The sequence below is a fragment of the Chiroxiphia lanceolata genome, chromosome 5, assembly GCF_009829145.1.
Source record: "Chiroxiphia lanceolata isolate bChiLan1 chromosome 5, bChiLan1.pri, whole genome shotgun sequence".
NCBI lineage: Eukaryota > Metazoa > Chordata > Aves > Passeriformes > Pipridae > Chiroxiphia > Chiroxiphia lanceolata.
Window position 1 is genome coordinate 50681252 of NC_045641.1, and position 22372 is coordinate 50703623.

Sequence of the window (22372 nt, forward strand, 5' to 3'; positions counted from 1 at the left end):
AAAAAGTAACAGTCAGTGTTCCCCAAGGTTAAACCGCTGGAACTGGGAAGTTGGAGAAAATTTCCTCTGCAGGGGAGCTTCTGCAAGAGCAGAAGCAAGAGAGTACTTTCTAATGATGACACAACCCCTAATTGTATAGATCATCATTTCAACTCAGCTGTAAGAAAGCATGTCCACATGAAATGCTATTGCACAAATTACTCTTAGCCAGGCCAAGTCCTGCACCCATCGCACTACACGGTGGAGTTTAACGCTGACCTCAGTGAGCCAGAGGTGTGGTTCTGTTGTGTGGGAGTAGGATCAAACTCAGTCAAAAGCCTGGCGTAGCAACAAGAAGCACTGCCCAGCTAAATAAAGAATTAAGCCTAGCTTAAATCCCTGGTCTGCAGATAATTCCCCTCCCTCATGCTCCAACTGCTCACTCCTGAACACAGGACAAAAAACTTTGACAGGAAGCTCCAGTAAGATTTTATTCAGTGGTGTACAACAAAGAAATTAGGATGAAAGAAGAATTGTATACATTACTGACTTTCCACGTTGCTAAAACAAACCCATAGTGACAAGAACAACTGAGTCTGATGACATAACGAGAAGCGCGGTGACCATCTCTCTAGTGCCCATACCTGCAAATAGATAATATATTAATGACTTTTTAAGAATTACAATTCATGGTAGTGCTGATTTGGGTGGATTTATTTTCATTCTGCCACAATGTAATTAACATGTAAATGGGATGAAGGTAAAATGCTATGTTAGGGAAATCTTAGGAAGTTCTCTACATTTCACTTCCCCTAAAAGTCTATCCAGACATCACTTAGGAGAGAGCCTGAGCAATCCACAATACCATGTGCAAGAGATCCTCAGTATCATCATCTTTTGCCCTGAATCCCAGTTCAAATATGTCCTGCATGAAAACAAGGCCAAAGCTTGTCATAGCCCTGGAAGTAACACTGAGCATGCATCAGAAGATATTAATTCATGTCTCCATTTCTCATCATGCTGCCCATGCAATATTAAGTCACTAGCCAGGCACCATGGACTTAGTTTTCATTGTGTGTTCACTAAAACATCTTAGTATCAGAACTATGGTACTCGAGTTGTCATGTTAATGATGATTTGTGCAACTGACTGTGAACCAGATCCCAAAGACAATCCTCAATACTTTTATCTTTTTTGCTTTGTTTCCATCTGGACTCTGATTAAAATTAATGTAATTTTTTAATAAAGGAGGTGGGGAGAGGGACAATCCACAGTTAAGAAAAGATTAATGGATAAACTGTGCACAACAAAGCGAGTGTCAGGCAAACTTCCTAACTATTCTCAATACCTCTCAAAAAACAATTACCCCTCAAAAATCTATCGGCTGATCTCCTATTACTATTCTAACAACAGACCTTTGAAAAATACAAAACAAAAACAATATAGAAATTATGACTAAATGGGCCTGAGCTGCAGCAATGGTTACATGGACACTTGATTTCCAGATGCTAGGAAATCAGCTATATCAGTCTCTGAGGCTCTGAGTTATAAACGAAATCACCAAGATAACAGAGGGGCCCAGTAAGATGTCTGGCACCTCAGCAGAAACACTTTGGAACCCAAGCAGGTGAATTCAGGTAATTCTCTAAACCTAAATTGCTCAAATGGCAGTACAGCATTCCCCTGAGGCTCCACTTTTAGTGAATTCCATTTCTCTTCTGCTCTCCATCCTTTAGAGGGAATGTCAATAGAAATCACTATTTTTTAACAGCTCCCACTTACCCCACAGCTGTTTGGACTTCCTTCAGAGCTCATTTAGCACCAGGAGGCTAAGGAAAGGTCCCTATACAGCAAGATAGAGGAAAAAGCCTCTCCCAACAGCAACTATGCCCTCAGCCCCACAAATCTTACACTGATCATTTATATTAACAGAAGGACAACTGGATTTTTCATCTTGACATCTGTGCAGGATACCTACTTTTGGAACTCCCATTCCCTGTTGTCCAGCGGACATACTTGGCGAGTTTTGAGCCAGCGAGAGATGCAGTGGAAGTGGAAAGCGTGCTGGAAGACAAAGTTCAGATCACATCATTTCAGAACACATGAAGATATCTCAATGTGAAAGTTACCACGGCAAGTAGAGAGTAGCAAGTGTTTGCAGGCAAAAGTGGGGAGGACTGATCAGCCAATTCGCTGGTAAACACCAAGGAACTGATCCACATTTTCAGAGAGGGGAGAAATATTAGTGAAATGGCAGCAGGGAGCCTGTTCCACAGTGCACGCAGTGGCAACTGACTGACTTCTGATGAAGGAGAGAGCGCAGAGTTTAGCAGCTGCTAAAATTGGCAGAGCAGATGCTGGTAAGAAGCATAATCAGAAAGAAAAGAAAGAGGATTTCAGAGTGAGTAGCAGGGATGATATGAATGTATACACACTGAAGGAAGCTTTCTGTCAGTTTTCAGGAGAAACCAGAGCCTGAATAAAAAGGAATTTGGAAAATCAGAAAGAAGAAAACCAACTCTGTGTTTAATAAGGATACCCTTTTCAATACTCCATACAGCTACTTAAAACCAAGGTTCCACTTGTGGTAACTCTTGCACACAAGAATATAATTTTGACACTAGAATATTCTGACATGGTTAAAAATTTTGCTCTTGTCCTCCGCAAACAGAATTGCAACATTTATAATCTTGTTCCAGCATTATCATGCTGTAACTCGATCCCACAGCTTAGTGAGGATTGAACAGAGGAAGTTATTTCATTATGGAAAATGTTATCTTCCAACTCAAGCCAAGGCTAGCTAGGAGGTATTCAAGTTTGGAGTTCATGTGCTGGTGGGACCATGTACAAAGGAGCATATATGGCAACACACTGGAAGAGCTGGAGACAAACCATTAGTATCAATTCGACTTTCCTCCAAAAATGGAAGCAAATCATGTAGTTACCTCACACTGACTCCTTGAACCAGCCTGCATGAAGACCAATCAAGCATGCTGACATACTGACATCCAATTAATCCTTTTACCACGGGAAAAAAAGAAAAAAAGGCATAGCTCCTTGGCAAACCTTGATCAGAAAAATTATGCTCAGAATGAAAGATCTATTATTCTTAAAAAAAAAAAAGTAAAGGTCTATCTTCCTCCCTTCATTTCTGTGTCTTCCTTATTACATCTCTCCAACTTTCACTTTATTTTATTCTCTCTCTCCTTTCTAAACTCTACTAAACATATGGAGTTTGAAGTTCTTATTTGTGGTGGATTATGTGAAACATTTCATAGAACTCATTCTGTCCCGAGTCTTCAGAAAAGGGGGATATAGCATCACCACACATGAGCTCAGTAATAAAACAGTTTTCCTTACATTGCAGACGCCCCATGCAACTGTGCACTCCTCAGAGGTAGCCGATGCTTGGTTTGCTTGACATTCTATGCCTGTGAAAACAAAGATTAAACAGATATACACGGGAGTAGAAGATGTGCATGCAACACCAAGTGATAGATTTCTTCATATTAGCAAGTAAGGGCAGGGGGAGATTTATTACATCAGAAAGGGCCAAGAGCTGTGGTTTAATGCGTACTGTTTTTCCAAAAGTACCAGACCAAAATATACTTAGTTGTGATTTCCTTCTTCCTCTACTTTTTTAGTATTCTGAGGTTGCAGAGGGCAAGAGTACATAGTTCATCTGCTGGCAACATGTGTCTCCTTCCCAAATTTCAAGGATAAATATTTTTAATTTTTTCCTCCTGTATTTTAACAGATATCTTTTCATGATCAGTTGAAGCTACATAAATTTCTTACCCACGTTTCTCTCTAAGTAAATTCACTGTCTTGTCAGACATTATGTACTCTATTTATAACTTACTTTGCTCATGTAATCTGGAGCTTGCCTGTCTTTATTCTATAGTCTTGTGATAGGCAAGTACACCCCAAAACCACACAATAGTTTAAAAATTTATGGTTTAGTCTTTTTATACCTTGGAGCTAAGTACCCATCCTCACAAAAACCCCCAACTATTTATGGGTTTGGGTTATGTTTTGGGCTTCTGTGTCAGGTGGCATGGATGAAGGAGACAAGAGAGAGTGAGGCAAGAAGGAAGAACAGCAGTGAGAAAATAAATCCTGCAATGTGGTTCTCCATTCTAGAGCCTGAACAATTCACTTTGCTCCACCTCAAGAAGAAACTTCAGAAGAAAAAAGGATATTTCCAACTCCTCCACCATCAGCAGCACAAACTTATGAGACCAACATTTTACTTCCTGCTAAAGGATGCTTTCTTTAAGAGTCAAGCCCTAATGATTTAAAAAGACATGCTGATAGACAATCAGCTTAGAACTCAACACACAGGCTTGCTGCTTTCTTGTTTTGCAGATCACTTTTTTCCCCTGGCAAAGACGATGTCTGAATGAGCTCTAATTCTATGTTCACTGTTTGTGAGCTTGAATATGCTCAGATGCAAAAACTTTCAAACCCCACGGGTTTGGCTCAGAAAATGTGATCTGTATTTGCTCTCTCCTATTCATCCCTTTATTCGTTTTTTTCGTGCTTTTTCAGGTGTGGAGAGGAACAAAATAAAAGAAAGACCCATTTTTTCTGAGATATGAGAGAGGTCAGTTAACCTTAGTCGTGAGGAACTACTCAAAATAAAAACTGACATCTAAGGAAACTCAGTAACACCAGCTGTTCTGCAAGATTTGAAAGAAAGTGTATTTATCATGGTTTACATCAGTGTGATACACCACAGCAGAAGTCCAAAGCTCAATCCCTTACTTGCCTACAGAGGAGAACAAAATCCAGTACACCTGAAATGTTTGATGTCTTAATTCCTGAAGCTCTCAATACAAAGAGCAATAAAACTAAATCTGATTAAAAAAATGGAAGATGCTCAAGACTCTTGAAGAACTTCAATTACTTTGGATATTTGCACAAGATTTTACACCTGAGATTGATGCAACAATTTTACTGTTACTGCAGTATAGACTCATGATCATGGGGTGTATTATATTAAGTTTTGAACACCTGGCATGAGTTTGTAAAGTAACTGAATAGTGAGGAATAGTAGAAAATGGTGAGGAGTAGTAGAAAATGGTGAGGAGTAGTAGAAAATGGTGAGAACATTCATCCGAAGGAGAAAAGTCAACGGATAAGCAAAGTTTAGCTCAGGAATTCTCTGCTGAAAGCAAGGAAAATGCTCCAGCACACAAGAAACACTTATTTTGTTTCTTCTCTTTTCCTGCTGAAAACAAAACATTTGGCATATCAGACATGAAGTCCATTTTTATGTCATTTTGTCTTTCTTTTCCCCCTCTGTTAGTGGCCCTAACCTGGGAGCTGCATGCTTTGGAACACAATTATAAATTTTTGTTTCTGGCTTTAAAGGACTCTGCATTTTGACTGGGAGTGAGAGGGAAGAAAGTTGGTTTAGGAAAGGAAGAAAACCATCACTGAAATTCATTTTAGTCTTACTCAAACATTCTCTGACAAGCTAGTACAGTCTAAAGCATTAAAAAGCTTAAGAGGACAGATGAGCTTCCATGGAAATAGCTGAGGAAAAGTCCTCTAGTGCTGACGTAAGGCCCTTTCCAACCCAGATTTAACCCCCTCATCAAACAGGCTGGAGACCACTGCTGGCACTGCTACCTTTGGCTGCCAAAAGAGGGCTTTCCAAAAGCTGAACCACTTTTTGGTCTCCTACCTGCTTCATTTCAGAAGAGGACAATATATCAACAAAGAAATAAAACACATGAACAGTATCTGTCAGAGAATGAAAGCTGATGATTCTGAAAGAGAAGCTGTTTACCATCTGCTGATCCAAGAGAAGCAGTAAGAGTCAGACAGTAACAGGTAATGGAGGAATACTGAACAACTCTTCTGTTGCCTTGCTTTTCACAGAGTGTCTGGAGGTGAGGGCAGAAAGATACAGCTAAAACCTGAAATACCTGTAAATAATTGTGAAAGATGCAAGGGAGGCATTTCAACTCAGGGAGTTATGGAAATACATCTTATATAATGGCAGCTTCTGAATCCTGGCATCATAACTGTCCCACTTTCTATACATTTTCTATTGCAGAAATCTTCTGTATCTCAGGATTTAAGTAGCCATAACAGGAGGTAACAGAAGTAAAGTACATCTCTTTTGTTTGCAGCTACAAAAACAGCCCACTGCACTGGTAAATTTGATAAGAGCTCTTCAAATCTGTTTCTGCTTAAGCAAGGGTAACCACTGTATGGTTTCCCTTTTTTTATTCATATTGCCTTCTAAAACTGTCATGAAGGGATCAAGCTATTGGGAAGAAGAGAAATAAATAAATACACACAGTTTGGCTAACACAACACTCAGAGAATAGACAGAAAAACCAAATAACCAGGCTAATAAACTTAACTACACTTATTACTCATCCTATGAGGAGCAGCTGTCCTGGTATCCAGTGATAAGATGCATGGGAACGGTGCAAAGCTGTACCAGGGGAGGTTTAGTCTGGATATTACAAAGCAATAGAAGGCAGGCCAATACTGGAAGAGGCTTCCTAGACAGGTGGTCAATGCCCCAAGCCTGTCAGTCTTTAAGAGGCCCTTAATAACACACTTTAACTTTTGGTCAGCCTTGAAGCAGCCAGGAAGTTGGAAGAGATGATCGTTGTAGGTCCCTTCCAACTGACATAGCCTATTCTGGCCTAGTCTAGTACCCCAGAACGCAGAATGAGCTCTTCAATTTACTTTTTCAAACTTAAGAATTTCCCCCTTGCAGTTCCTTGCAGTTACTTAGGAATGATCTGTAGATTTTACTAAATACTTATTGTAAGCTCCCCTATATCACATCATCATCTGATTCCTTCTACTTACAATATGACTCTCAGTATTTGCTGTTAGTATCACTCCCAAAATACGTGTACACAGCTATCATCTTCCAGTCCTACTTATGACTTAGCAACTATATATACTTAGTTCCATTCTTTTACTCTTCTCATAAATCCAATAATATTCAATCTATTAAGCATTCTGAGATTCTTTGGATTCTATGCAAGGTAACTGTTTTGTGAGGCTGGAATATCAAACATGGTACTTTGCATCTCACTGTCAAAGCAAGGGGACAGTATTTTGATGGTACATTTTCTGCAGTTCAAAACTATGCTGATCACCTTACTACAATATTACATTCCATGTTTTAAGACCTGAAGATAATCCAATACACTAAATCCAATGCTTAGGCAACACTCCTCAATTTACCATATTGCAATAACAGCACCAGAGAGCAAGCCTTTGAAGAAAGGCTAAAGTAAGGTCTGAACAGGACCTGGGTCTTTCCATAGAAGAATGAAAACAAAACACTGAAAATCTACTCATTCCTTCTGTACATTGAATACAAAACAAACTGAGGGCAAGGGGAATTCTTCAGCCACATTATTACCGAGTCATAAGGCACATGCACAAGGAGAACTGCAGGACACCTTAACAATGATGCCTGACTTAATAATGTTAACAAACTTCCATTACCATGGCTGGCATTACTTATCACTCTTTTAATGTTTTCCCACTCAAGGTTTCCCTTCGTCGCTAGGAGTGGGAGACATTTGCATCCTGCATCTTCTCAAATCGAATCTTGTGTTGTTCTTCCCTGCACATTCTATTAATTTTTCCTCAGTTTGCCATCACTTCACATCTTATGTTTGAAAATCTAATTAAAGGGTTGTTTAACAACATTAATGATCTGTAACAAGGAAGTAAGTAAATCCAGAGCCAACACTGATCTCGGAATACCAATTTAGATATCCCTTCTACTCTGTATACTGTCAATTTTGGTCTGTCATTTGCAGTCCAGGCTTTTCATAACACTGCTCATACACAAATTAATAACAAGTAATGCTTGAGCAACTACAAAAAAGAAAAAAAAATTACCTGTGCCCTTTTCCTTTACTGTTTTTCCTAACCTACCTATATACTCTCAATCCCCACCCACATTTTGGTAGGACTTTTCGAATTTTTTTTTTTTAAGAACCGACAAACAAAATTCATTACTGGTAAATAGCATCTGTCCATTCTTCTTTCAGCTCCTCCACACCTCTCCTTCATCCCCTTATGTCCTATTTGCTATACATAAAAAAAAATAGCAAATACATGAGACTGTATTTGGTCTGTCATGGAAAGCACTATCAATTCTGAGGTAGATTCAGAGAATGAAACAGCAGCATCTACTACCTTACAACGCATCTCACTTATGGTGAGTAATTACCTTGATTTAAAGGATTCTATATATTTATTCTATATATTTGTAACTTCTATAAATGTAACTTACATTCTAACAAATCTTTGAAATTCCATTTGCCTGCCAGCAACATGCTTTCCTCTCTAATATATTATAAACCTGAGAGATTAAGTAGTAGTCCAGTGTCCACCTCCTTTTGAAACTACTTTCCAAGATGATACTGGTTAGAGGCACTTGAAGAGGAAATCTTTGTATCAAAGGATCTCAGTATATTTCATAATCCCTGTTCCTTTTAATGTTATCATTCCCTTTAACCAAGAATAAACTGAGGCATGGATAGGCAGTAGCTGGCTCAAAATATAAACATATCTGTCTCAAAGAAGAGAATTGAACTTGCTTAACCCATTTTCAGACCAGTGTTTTCTCTTTATTAAAAAAACCCCAAAAAACAAAAAAACCCAACAAAATTTCAGAAAGTAGTTTTGTAATTATTATTTAAATACAATGTATTTAAATACATTGTGCATCTCCCACCAGCTGTTACTATAAACTTGAAGTCTCATTTTTGTGATATATTTCATTTTCACACAGGCTTATTGACAGTAAGTTACCATTGGACGTAGTTCCAAGGCCAACGACATAAAAACAAAGTGCAACAAAATACTGCAGTGGGATCATGACAGGCCATCCCCAGGCACTGCAGTTGTACCTGTGCTTGTTTTTGGGGGTTCCACTATCCTCATATCTTAGTAATATAGGAAAATTTCTGTCTGGGGTATATTAAAAGGTCTTCTGTCCCTCATGACTGAAACAAGATGGTGCCAACAGTATCTTGTCAGTTCTGACGGAAAAAAAGGGTTTATTCTCATAATCAATACTTAAAAGGAGTGAAATCAGTGACTTCATGCATTCACACCTATTTCGTGATAGAAATGAACCATCCAGATTATTGGGGGGGAAGAAAAAAAAAAATCAAACCAATAGTAGCAATGCATTGTTTTTTATTTTGGGATTTGATTACTCTCCTTTGTAAATGAACAATTAATTCTTTAGGTGGCTACAAAATTCTCCCTACTATAACACACACTGACTTAGTTAGACAAGGTAGGTTTTGTGGAATGATGAGTCAGATTGATTTGCTGGTCCATGCCTTTCCTGGCCAGACACAGAGAGTGTTACAAGGCTTCATGGGTAGCATCAAAAAGTTGATACTCATAGCAACATCCCCAACTCCAAAATATAATACCTCTCTTTGTGAGCAATGTCTGTTGACCCTGAATAATTTCAATTCCTCATGGCTCTTTACTATTACTTCTTTTTCTCTCTGTTGCATCCAAAATACACTCAGCAACATCATCTTGACTGTTGATGTGGCATCAAGGGATTCTACTCTTTACAAAAAAAAGGTGAGGGGAAAAGCAGTATGGTGACAGAAGCCACAAACGTAGATTATAGGACTTCAGTGTTACATAAAATAGAGTTTAGTAGAAGACTTAGTTCCTAACTGAAAGCTTCATTTGCTGAATTATATCCTCGACTGGGGAAATTTCAGCTGTTGAACACAAGTTCAAACTGTCAGCTGTGTTCCCAACCATTTACTTACATAGATCCATAATGTGGTTTCTGCAAATGGCACAGTTATCAACCACAATGTCCCATGCCCACAGAGCTACGGCGTTCCACTAGAGAGAGAGGGGGGAAAAAAAGAAAAACAGTTTTGATTCAATTTACAGTACACAGAAATCCTTGTTATTCTTCAAGAGCCCATGTATGTTTTTAAATAGAAAAGTAGGATATTAAGAAAAAAATAAATGCAGAAGTCCAGAGTAACTCTTCATCATGAGTTCAGGTTACATTCCTCTGACAAACCTCCCAGACCCAATGTCTCCTTCCCACTTCAGAAACGAGATAACTCTCTCAGTTTCTCCTTTTTTATTTTTTTTTATTTTTTGTGAAACAAATGCAAACGTCTGGATTTCTACTCAAGATCCAAAGGCAAGGATGCAGCTCATGCCAAATCTGCGATTCTGATGGAAGGGACAGTCCCTTGGAGAAAGGCCAATTCAGATGCCATTTTATTAAGAGGAATTCCCACTATTTGCAGCAGTTCTTCTAGTAATCATTCCCCAGAGCAGTTGGGATCAAGAACTAAATCTCTAACACTACCCTTTGCAGACTGCTGAACAATCTCCTCTACAAAAGGTTAATAAGCAATGATCTATCAGCAAGGCTGGATACAAAAATTTAAAAGTACTACCAAATTAACCTTTCAAAGACTTTGTTTATATATATATATATATATAAAGTAGTATCACTGTCCCATGCTACTTCAGGGGAAGGGTTTGAGGACTTTAAGACACACTATGCAGAAAAACATAGTGCCTTTTTATTCTTCCCCACAAAATCCATAATCAGGCCTTTTGTAAACTCTTTAAATAAATGGGCTTGCCTTCAATATTCAAACCAATCCAAGATAATCGTATTGGTAATCAGGATAATCTTCATTTACTACTTAAATAGTCTAGATTTTTTTTCCTCTATATTTTTTTTAGTATATGATTGTATCGACTGTACTACAGTAAATCTTCTCTACTGTGTTCCATTTCCTTCTCAATGTTTTCATTGCTTGCCCTCAGCCTGGGACTCTGAAGGAGGAATGCAGATTGCCAAGTACTGATAAGCAATACCGACTTCGATAAGCACTTCAAATTTTCATTAGTGCCGATGTAAAAAGTATTCACACTACTACTAGATCGTTTAGGACATGCATCACTAGTCATCTCATTTTTTCTCCCCATGTTCCAACTTCAAGTCTAGCCAGCTTTCTGGCTGAGGTATTCATCTCTCATGGACTTCATCCACACTTCAAGGCAGCTGAGATAAAAGTTCTCTGCACCCTTATTTCTCACACACACTCAGGTATTTAATCTCTTGTCCCATTGTGATCTGCTCTGATGACCCACAGACCTGTACTGAGCCACACACGTAACAAAGGCCTTGGTACCTTGCTGGGGAGGAGGAATGCCACTGACACATAAACGGTGCCACTTCCTGCTCCTCAAATGTGCTATTATATCTGTCCTTATTTCCAAAGGGCAAACAATCATGTCACCCAAACACCTCCTCCTGCACAGATCTGCAGCCATGCACAGATGTGGGGCTTCCATCATCGCTGATGGCAGCTGCATTTCAAACAAACTCATCTACAGGTGGGAACCCCTGGAAACGTTTACTGATATCCAATTCAGGGGTCACTTTTCCTCAAATCATACCTTAACACAAGCCCACACAGCCTCCCCCTACTTCTCTATGCCTTCCTGAGCAGGCTCGGACTATTACCACGATCCAGCTGACAAACTGGTGGCACTGGACAAAGAGCGGTATTATGGCTGCTCTCAGCGAGCAGGCAAAGCCAGAGTGACAGGAGAGCATTTTCTGACTACACACACGTTGTTACGGCTCGATTTAAAGACGATGGGGGAGAAAAAAGACAGCAACAGCCATTTACATTTTACACAGCACATGGGACAACTCGGGCGGCTGGGCCACAGCGGTCGGGGCTGACGGGGAGGCGGCAGCACTCCATCCCTGCTCCCCGTCCTGAGATGCCCAGAGGGTCCGGGCACGAAGCAGCCGAGGCCCGCCGGGGCGGCTGCGCCCGAGTAGAGCGAGCGGCGGAGCCCCCGACCGGCGCGGCCCCCTCAGCGCCCCCCGCTCCCGCCCCCGCCGGTCGCGCCCGCTGATTGGCCAGTGCCCGCTGCACGTGCGCCGGCCCGCCTCAGCTATTGGCCCGGACGCACGCCAGGGCTCCCCGCAGGCCCCGCCCCCCCCACCGCGCCGGTGCGGAACCGGGCGCCCGGCTCCGTGAGGGGAGCGGGTAGCCGCCCCCTCCTCCGTCCCGCTCGCCGCCACGAGGCCGACCCCGGCCCCTCCCCGTCCCTCCGGGAGCAGCCGGAGCAGCGCGCCAGCGGGGCCTCACTTTCTTCACTTCGAAGCGCTTCTTGCCGGCGCCGCTGTTGGTGCCGCTGGGGGTGTCCACATCCATCGCGGCCGCCATTTTGGGTGCGTGAGTCGGCTCACGCGTGCGCAGCAGGGCGGGGCTGGGGGTGCGGAAGAACGGAATGGGGTGGGAGGGGCGGCCCCGGAGGCCCCGCCCCCACCCGTCACGCCCCCTCACCGGCAGGTGCGGGGCCGGGAGCGCGGTCACGTGGGTGCAGTCACGTGAGCGCCCCGTAAAGCGGCGGTCAGGGCGGGGCCGCGCGCAGTTACCTCATCGTTGCAGTGCTTGTGGCTGTCTGAGGCTTCGTGCAGCAGCTCTGTGAAATCCCTTGGGATTTGCTTCCCTGCCCTCCTCCTTCGGCCCTTAGTAAACTTATGGCTTGTTTTCGCCCACCCTAATCGACCCTTGGCGAGTGCAGGACGAGGTGGGTCCGGCGGGGTTCCTGCTGTGGTCCTTTTGCTCTCCTGCACTCCAGAGGTTTTTTTAAACGGAACATGGAATTACCGGAGACAGAACGCGCAGCGTCCAGCTACACTTACGGCGCACGATTTGGGCTAACAATAGTTACAATTAACACAGGTTCACTGGTGCTGCCAGAGCTGCCCAAGCCCTGCCTGTTCTGTTGCAAAGATGGAGAACACGGGCCCGGGAGCTGGTACTGGGAGCTTCCTCCGTCAGTACAGCTCCAAGTACGTTCCCGAGAAGGTCAGAGGTAGTAGTCTGCAAGATACAGAAACTGAGGGGAATACACTCCCCAGAAGGACAATGCAGGTCCTGAATTGTCACCCAGCTTTGCAGGTCCCTGTGGATGTGCGATGTCTCTGCAGCGTCAACGCCTTCAGATCCATTTGTACACTGTGTCACTCCATGGATGCGGGAAGCAGGAGGTTGTAGAAGCACAAAAAGAGCATTCTCTTGCACATATACAGACAAGCCATATCTGTACTGTACCTATTGTAAGCAGTTGGGCCAAACAGCACCATCCTGGTCTGGCTCCATCCTATCTGCCTTGCTGTATGCATACAGCTTTTACCTGAGATCCAGTGCTTGCTGGGATGGGTGTCTTGCAGTCTCCAAATAAACCTTAACCTAAAGAAGGGACCTGGGGTTAGAACGAGATGATGCTGCCGTTGGATGTGTTGGAATAATTTTCATATTTGGATCAGGATTCATATTTGAAAGATATGTGACACTTGTTCCTTAAGTCCATACCTAAATATTCGCAGGGTCAGGCTGAGCGTGAAAGTTACCTACACAATAAAGGTAAGTTTGAAGAAAAAAAATGCCCTCCCTCATTTACACACCCTTTAACACCTCTAGTTATCTACATAGGGAGCTTCCATTTCACTGAACCGCCCCTTTCCCTGGACGCTGCTCGGTTACGGGGTGGCTCTTGTTGCTCACAATAACATGAAGCTGCACAGAATTCAGGTTTCTGTCCTGTTGCTCTGTGTTCAGGACTATTGCAAAGGAATATTTTGAAAATAGGAAGTGGGTGCTTGAGAAAATTTATTTTCTACCTTCAAAAAAATAGCTCTTTTCAAAGCAAAATTTGCAAGATTTCTTATTAGTAGAAACATCAATTCTAACCCTAAATGTGTATGGTAATGTCCCCAGTAGGACATTTCTCAGTAGGAATCCAGGACCTTGAGCAAACATGTAGACTAAGGCATATGTATACCAGAGAAATGTTAGCATTCATTTTCACTTTAAGTGACTGCTGCAATATAAAATTATAGTCTCCCCACCTCAGCTGATGTCACCACGGGGAGGTGGTTGCCGGTGGATAACAGCCATGCAGTCAACAATCATATGGCCTGGATTTATTTTTCTGTATCTGGCAGCAAAAACAATGTAGCAACTCAGATCTGCAGTTAAGTCTTCCTAAAACGGTGGTGATGTTTTCAGGAAAAAAAAAAAAAAAGGTAACAAACGGTGCAGAGCAGAACATATATCTATATGTTTATTTAATATTTGCTGATTCATGTATGCAGATACATAATACCAACAATGGGGAATGCACAAAGACATCTCAAGTGTGCTTTGCAAAGGCAAATTAGTGACCGTATAGTCCTCCACTTCATAAAAAGGGCTAAGTTAGCTTCTTTGCTGTACATGAAATCTGTTTTCTCTTGATTTTAGTGCCACCTCTAATCTCTGTCCTCCTAGGAAAAGTCAGACCCTCAGACCTGTTTTCCCCCTCTTAAGGCTATATATTATAGAGGGGTGTCAGCAGCTGCTGCAGGAAGAAAGGCTGCAGCTTTGAAAAACATCAGTCTCGAAAGAAATATAATGCTGTTGTCCAAATTACCAGCGATGCTTTGAAGAATGGATCATTTTTCAAATCTCTGGGACATGCAGGGGAAAAAGAGGAGACTGCCAAGCTGAAAAGGCAGGGAGACAGACAGACTAGATGATATGTGACAACCGCTGTGAATATGGTTAGTCCCAATTAAAATGAGACAAACTCTCTCCCACTTGTCAAAGACTGTTGCAAAAGGCAAGGTAACAAGAACCTGGTGTCTCAGTGCAGCCACCTTTCAAAAACTGTCTTGCATTTTGCTCATTGCCCTTCTCCTTTACATTCATTCTGTTGGTGGTTTGTTGTTTATTTTTCTGCAGCCAACATTTTCCCATGTGGGATTTATCCCTCAAATGCTTCCCTCCTCCGTGTGTGCACCCTTTGAATGCATGTGCCTGACTGGACTGCCATGGAACGGCTGCTCGCAGCCCTGGCTCTCTGCAGCAAGGCCTGGTGGTGGTCATATTGGCAAAACTTGTCCCTCCAGAAGAGAGATCCACATGGTGGCAGGAGGATCCTCTAGAACTGTGTCAGGAGGAAAATGCAGAGAGAAAAGGTGGATTTGCTTTCCTGTCCGCACTGCCTGAGCTGTTTGCATTCTGCTTCCCAACCACCATGACTCATCCTTCAATACTACAGGATCTCTCTGGGGCACTTGTGTCACTTAGGAGAGAAACTGTTCTGAAAGAGAGAACTGCAGCACTTTCAAACATGCTTCAGAGCAACAACTTTCCTTTACTGTACAGTCATGAGAGTAAGAATGGGCCTTCCAAGACTTCCAGGAGAAAAGAGGAGAAAAAAAAGGGACGTGGCCCCTTTCTAATGCTTATAAACCTTGAGTTTTCTGTTGCCTTTCTGTGCTTCACCCTCTCAGTGCTGCCTGCTTAAGGCATGGTTTCAATAGTGCCCTAAGCACCATCAAGCAGGAATTACCTGGTATATAAGACAAGTTGCCAGTCAGTGGTTGCCATCCAAGGAGCAAAAATCAGGTGCATTTTATTACTTTTTAAAGAACTGTAGGGCTGGCTGGCTGCCCTCCAATTGCTGATGCTAGTAAAACCATTTGAATTGGCTAAGTTAGGATTTCTAGCACCCTTTGCTCTTGGATGCACAAATCCACAGATAGCATTCACAAATTACTGTTGGGGCAAAGCTGAATCTACGGTTATTCCGTGTTGCCACAAAACTTTCAAAGTTCACAAAGTAGGCAAACAACCTCCCACCAAGGCTCTATACAAGGCTCTATAGCATCTCCAGCTGATTCAGTGTGCTTGGCATAGGAAAGCCAAATTCAAATAACAGAGCCAGAGGGGTAGATTAAGCAATATATCCCATAGATTTTTGGACCCGAGTGTGCTTGGTTTCTGCAGAAACCCAAACCTCCTGCCTCTGCATGTGTTTTCCAGATGATGGTCACATTATACCCCATATAGTACCTCTGGCTTTGTAATCCATTACTAAAACCTCAGGAGACTACTGGAGCCTCCAAACAGGCTAAAAGGAACAGATGAGGTTCCGAGAGAGGAGCAGGTTGTAGCATTTAATGGGATGGTGACTAATTGTTGCTCTTCCTTTCTCATGAACCTTAAGCTGTTTGATAGCTTGCAGATAAAATAACATGCAGCCATCGTGGTCTGCAGGTAAGTAGGTGCTTGGAAAAATCATGTTACGTACTGACTGTGCCCAATCTCCTGCAGAGCCTTTCCCCACACAGGAATAAAAAAGCAGTTGGGGCTGTGGCTGTAGGCTCAGCACGTGACACTGTCCCCACAGTGGGCATCTCGGCCCCATGCCACAATCTGCTGCAGCTGATACAGAGAAGCATGATCAGCATAGAGGGACCCCAGCGTGTTACAGTGAGGATGTTGGGCTGATTCCACTCCGCTTCAAGAAAGGGCTTGAAGCTATCCCCCCTATGCATCAACATCCCTGTGCTTCCCATCCTAATCCTTGCTCCCAACTAAGGAGCTCCATCTCGGAAGGAATCCAGCACCAACTCCACCTCCTCCCTGCCACCCACCCTTTGCAGTTCTGGGCGCTAAGCTGCAGATGCTGATCGCATCTGGCTGTGCTGCCACCTCCCGAGAGAAATCAGCATCCCGGCTTCTGCTCAGGGGAGAGGACATGTTCTGCAGCCAGGCTCCCAGCCTGCACGGAGGTCCCCGCGGGAGCCGGGGCTCTCCGCGCTGCCTGCAGCCTGGGGAGACAAGGCGTGGGCCCAAGAGTCGCCACACCTCTAGATCACCGCAGCCCAGCCGCCTCTGTTATTCAGAAGGCTGAAGAAGAAGCAGGAGAGTGAGACTGCCTACAGCAGATTAAAAAAAAAAAAAAAAAAAAAAAAGCACAAACAGGAGTGAGGGCTTGGGAGAATCTTTCTTTAACCTGAGCTGGGATCCCAATGAGATGTCAGAGACAGGCTGAGATTGTAATTGAGAGAGAGGACAAGTCTTTCAGAGGGTAACTAACAGGAAAGTGGTAGCAAGGGAGTGATTATTTTTAACCTGAACATCCCAGAAGAACTGCATGAGGTGACAAGAGGCTATGGGATAGTCCAAGTGCAGGACACAGCACCACTGACTACACTAGAGACATCATCTGAGTATCAGATCACAGGCTGGATCTCCTTCCTTGCTCAGACAAGGGTTTTCGAAGTGCCTTTTAGATTTTTAAGGAGGATTTAAAAAAAAAAAAAAAAAGAAGGACATTATGATAACTCAGTACAAGTAGATATATTCATATACTACTTCATGTAAGAAACATTGGAAGATCTGCCAGGCTAATTAGCAGTAGCCAGGAAAAACTACAAGAGTAACCAAAGTAGTAACACAAGCTTGCCTGCATATAAATCAATGAACTCCTACTGATTTGGGAAATCCACGAACCTTCAGTAACACAAGGAGAGGCAGTTCCAGACTGCTGTGTGGGAGACACTAAAACACTGTTTACAGATATTCTTATCTACAACTTCTCTGTGACAGTCTTAAATGTGGGGAGAGAGTCATACAGAGAGAATAAATACTAAAATCAGTCAAACCCCCCCCCCCAATATCAAAAAGAGAGGTCTGACTCCATTGAGTCAAAGATTTTGATGCTGTTTGAAAGGAGGTGAGAACCACTGAGCTGTAGCTTTGCATTTGTCTTCCCATACTAATTCTTTGTTCTTTTCTCAAAAAATACAGTATCCCAAAATTCCTCCAAAGATCTCTTTTAACTGATTCAAGTTCCTAACTGCAGGCCCTGCTCAATAAGACAATTAGTTAGCCTTTATCATCGTTCTTTGTCACAATAGGAGAGATGAGAGATGTTGGTAAAAGCATTTTGTTGAAGTCCCTAGTAATCACAGCAAAGGTACCACTTAGCAATTGAAAACTGTGAAGATCCAAGTTTTCTGGTTGGTTTTTTTTTGGTGTGTGGTTTTTGGTTTTTGGGTTTTTTTGTTTGATTCATTTTTTGTTGGTTTTATTAGTTTTTCAGGGGGGACAGATGGTTGAAGTGAGTTCAGGTGTGATTTCAGGGAAAAAAATAACTAATTTTATACCATTTCTTCTTGGAAAGACAGAAAGGAATGGGAAAAAAAAATTAGGTGGCCCACAGAGATGGTAATTTCTGGTGCAAAAACTATATACATATTACAAAAGAAGCCAAGAGTGAGGGAGTCAGTCCTCTGATTGCCAGCAGGAACAAAAAATTGTGGTACCTATCTCAGACAGTCCTCAGAAGGCAAGATTTTAAGTATTGCTGGCATTTAACCACTGTCTGCTGTGAATCCCTAGATAAAGACAATATACTGAGGTCAGCCTTGCTTCAGACTTCGCTGGAAAGTTCATTACAGCATTTAGGTCAGCAAATCCTGCAAGAGATAGTTTGCCTGCCAGTTCTACACTGAACAACAAAGTAAATTAATAAACAGTCATACTTCTTTGCAGGTCCACATACCTTGCACATATCTTGCTGTGTTAACACCCTTTCCTTTAGTTTCAAAACTCAGCACAACTGGATCTCCGGAACCCCAATGCAAAGAAGGGCCATTTGAAGCAGCGAGCTTTCGCTGGTCAGAACGCATGAGCTTCCCAATTCCAACAGCTTCAGGAAATGCAGAAAATAGGAGCGAGGGAGAGAAGCAAGTGTAAGGTGCAGAGCCTACTGCTTTGGCAATTCTTGCTTTTGGTAGTTTACCACTGCAGAGTGGCATAGTCCCTTCTTCTCCCTCCTCCAGTCATGGGCGGGGGATTGTGGTTTTTTCTTTCTCCTTCTGCTCACCACATTCATAAATTGTATTTCTCAACCCAGTTTAAGGATTCACTGATTCCTATCTGTGCTAGGAGAAAGATCAAAGAGCCATATCCAGCACTAGGAATACACTTCCACCCACCTTCAGTCAACAAGAGTTTAAAAAATAAAAGAACAGAACAAGATGCAACAGTTTCAGGAAGGTTTCAGCAAGACATGTAGAAACCTCTATATTGGGTGAGAGTTTACTACACTTGGTAACAAGGAGCTAACTCTTTTACCTCAATGTATAGAAATAGTTATGATTTTATCATGGAAGATCCTTATATTCAAGTTCACTCACATCCTGTAACCATTTGAAAGTTTGCAACCATTCAAGACAACCACTTGCACAGGTTTTAATGGGAATGTTATAACTACTGAGGAACCAGGAGAACTGGAAAGAGGCCAGAAATCTGCCAATACCACACACATCCAAACCATCTGCGGTCACCAGACCCTTTTAAATCCCTGGAGGAAATAAGATGAAGGCCCATTCTCTTACCTCCCTTTGTTCATACAACCAGTGATAAAGTACCCACCTTTGCATTTAGATATTCTTCTCCTGCTGGGGTTGGGACTGGCAAAGAGAGCTCCTGCAAATACCCATCAAACAGCAGCCTTTGGTTAGAAAGGGGTATGAAGCTGAGGAAGAGCCCTTAAAACTCTCCTTTCATACAGCAAAATCGTCAAATAATTAAAACATTTTGGGGAGTATAAGGTATGTTCACTTAATTTCCTCAGTTCTAGGACAGGGGAAAATGGAGAAGATGACAATATATCTGGGTAAGAGTGCAATGGGGGAAGTTGAGGGACCAATAGCCCCCAGAAGTTCACGACTGCAACTTGAATTCCCATGTTATCAGATTAATAATTAAGGTAGTTGCTTATACTAAACCAGTTTTCCCTCAATCTACCTCACTATTTCCTTCTATTTACTCCTTTCACACCTGCTTTCTCTCACAGTATACTTTTCTGTATGATTCTATGATTGTATATTGGTGTTTTTAAACTCAGTCATTAAAACCCAGGTTGTAGGTTTGTTGATGTATAGAAATTACTGGGTAATCTTTCCCTTCTACAAATATCCATTTTATTCCAACTTATTTGCATTACCAATCAATATGAAGTGAAGTTCATTTTGCAACTCCTATTTCTTTGCTCCAAGAGCAAAATCTTTGAAATTCCCCCTGTAGACTTAAGGGCTGTGAAAATCAAGGAGACCTGCAAAGGTCTTTGATGATGCTTTAGGAGAGAGGAATAATCTATTCTATGAAAACACCAAAGCTGCTGTGAAGGCAAGCAGAAGGTTGAAAACCTTTGGTGTCACAGGGGATTTCCTTTAAGATCACTTTGTATCTTTTAAATCTGTAAGATATGGAGGAGGCCTCCTCCTTCCAGAGTCTGCCTTGTTCGCTGCAGTTACAGTGCCAAGAGAGAAGAGTAAAAAACATCTGTCATTTCACAGTGAACAGGTTTACAAATGCAGCTTTTTGCTGAATCTTGAATATTTGTTTGGAAACTTCTTACTGTGTTTTATAGTCATCCTTCCTTTCCTGACAGGGATGAGCAGATTTCACTCCATTATAACTGTATCTCCCTCAGGTTCTCTGTTCAAATTAGAAAGTTCTCAAAGAACTTGGAGGGCGCATTTGGGACTCACATACGACTCAACAATGGTTTGTTTACAGTGCCTTAATTTAAATTGGATTTCACATCAATTCACTGAGCAGCTGAGAAACCCTGTGTGGACACACTTATTTGCTTTAAGAGTTGTCTTAAAATCAGTTCCTAATCGATTTAAGCTCCACTGATCAGATTTAAATATATACTTAAAAGGTCAACACAACCTTTTGCATTGATTTAATGAAATGATATTGAAGACGACGCTTGAGTAAACTGGTGCAGCTCTGTGTAAAAGCTGTCTGAATTAGTGTAATATGGATTGTCAAAAGATGGAGAAACATTTCTCCCCCTTGAAGTTTGCAAATTCAATCTCTTGATTGAATGCTAGCAAGATAGAGGCTGATGGATCTCTCCTCTGATGGAGCCACATATTGATTTTATCATTAGATACACAAAACAAATGCCTAATTCAGTAATAGGCATATTTTATGCCTTCCCATAATGGTGTTGATCTTAACCCTACACATACACATTTTACCTCAAAATCGCAAATTTTCCTTCTTCAATATGAAATTTCAAAATTCAGGCCTGGGAATATTTTTGAAATTATGATCTTTATAAGATTAGAATCTAGGAAGATAGGACCTTTTAAAAAAATTAGATAAATAATATTATTAAAGGATCACTTTTGTCAGGAGGCTATTTCACTGTTGAACAGGTGTAGGCATTCATCATAAATTAAGTCTCATCTGTGCTGAGTGGTTGAATTGCTGGAGGATCACTTTATTAGTATGTGAAATATTTACTACGTATAGCTGGACAGATTCCCAGGAATTCTGATAAAACACATTAATGCATGAGAGAACATGAAAACATAAGCTTTGCTCTGCTCAGTACCTTACACAGACTTTTTAAAAATTATCTGAATTGTCCATAGAAATTTATCAAGAATAACTATTAAAAAAGGTCTTTTTAGGTAGGAAATTCTCTTTGTGTTCAGGAAAGCTGCTGTTATAGACATTAATATCCAAAATAAAATACACTTTTATTTAAATTACATTTTTCTTCACCCTATGTAGAAATTATGTTTTTCTTATAGGAGAGTAAGAAACCACATGTTGCTTTGAACAATTTCAGATGCCCAAAAGAGTAGGATCACTTCAAAAAGTGCATTAACTTAGAAGCCAATAACTAACATTTGGCTGGGAATTATTTACATGTATCCTTTGAATAAGGAGCACTATATGCTAAAATAATTTATTTAGACAATTCAGCTATGGATTTCTGAATCTGTGGAACAACCAAAATAATGATACAAAGGTGGAAGAGACTTCCATTTGCTATCTAAAAGTTCTGGGTTCCCACCTGTAATATGAGATCTGGGTTTGCTGTATGGAATAATTGATCTTCATGACAAATACAGGCAAGTTTAGCTCTTAGAGTTTTACAATATGCAAGGAAAAAAATAACATCAGCAGCAGGTTTACACAGACAAGAAAATTTTCCAACAAGTGTAGGCTATGTTCCTTGCAGCTGAGGAGTCACATAAAAAACACAGCCTAAATTAAACAGCAATAAGAGCCAATATGAACTGTGTTATATTAAAAAGCTAATACTGAGAGCCATGAAAGCTCAAGAGTTTACATTAGCAGCCTATAAAATGCTAATGTAACTAACACCAGGGAACTCTGCAGAAACCATCCCTCTGCAAATTCAAAACTATTCAAAACTTAAAACAAACAAAAAAAAATCAAACTATTTCCAGGTCAAGAAATAACAGATGTATACAAATTTTCAAAGTTCAAATTTTTTCTCTCTTCCTGATTCACAGACATTGTCACCAAAGTATACATACAATTTTCAAGGATATGTTTCTCTGAGATGAAAGCAAGTCCTCTGTTCCACCTAGTATAAATTGCCTCTGAGTTTAAGTTCAGGGAACCTGAACATGAGTAGTACAACTGCTTTTTCATCCTCTAAACATTATGGCCATGCA

At 41.5% G+C, this 22372-nt stretch overlaps 1 protein-coding gene across 1 annotated transcript; it reads right to left on the reverse strand.

Annotated features, from left to right (window-relative positions):
* Window positions 1–444: 444 nt before the first annotated feature.
* Window positions 445–12290, reverse strand: RBX1 (ring-box 1). The gene is made up of 5 exons (XM_032687783.1): window positions 12159–12290; window positions 9783–9861; window positions 3340–3410; window positions 1958–2043; window positions 445–623 (listed from the first exon to the last, which is right to left on the reverse strand). The coding sequence occupies exons 1-5, from the start codon at window positions 12234–12236 to the stop codon at window positions 611–613; spliced, it is 327 nt and encodes a 108-aa protein (XP_032543674.1). The 5' UTR covers window positions 12237–12290; the 3' UTR covers window positions 445–610.
* Window positions 12291–22372: the final 10082 nt, after the last annotated feature.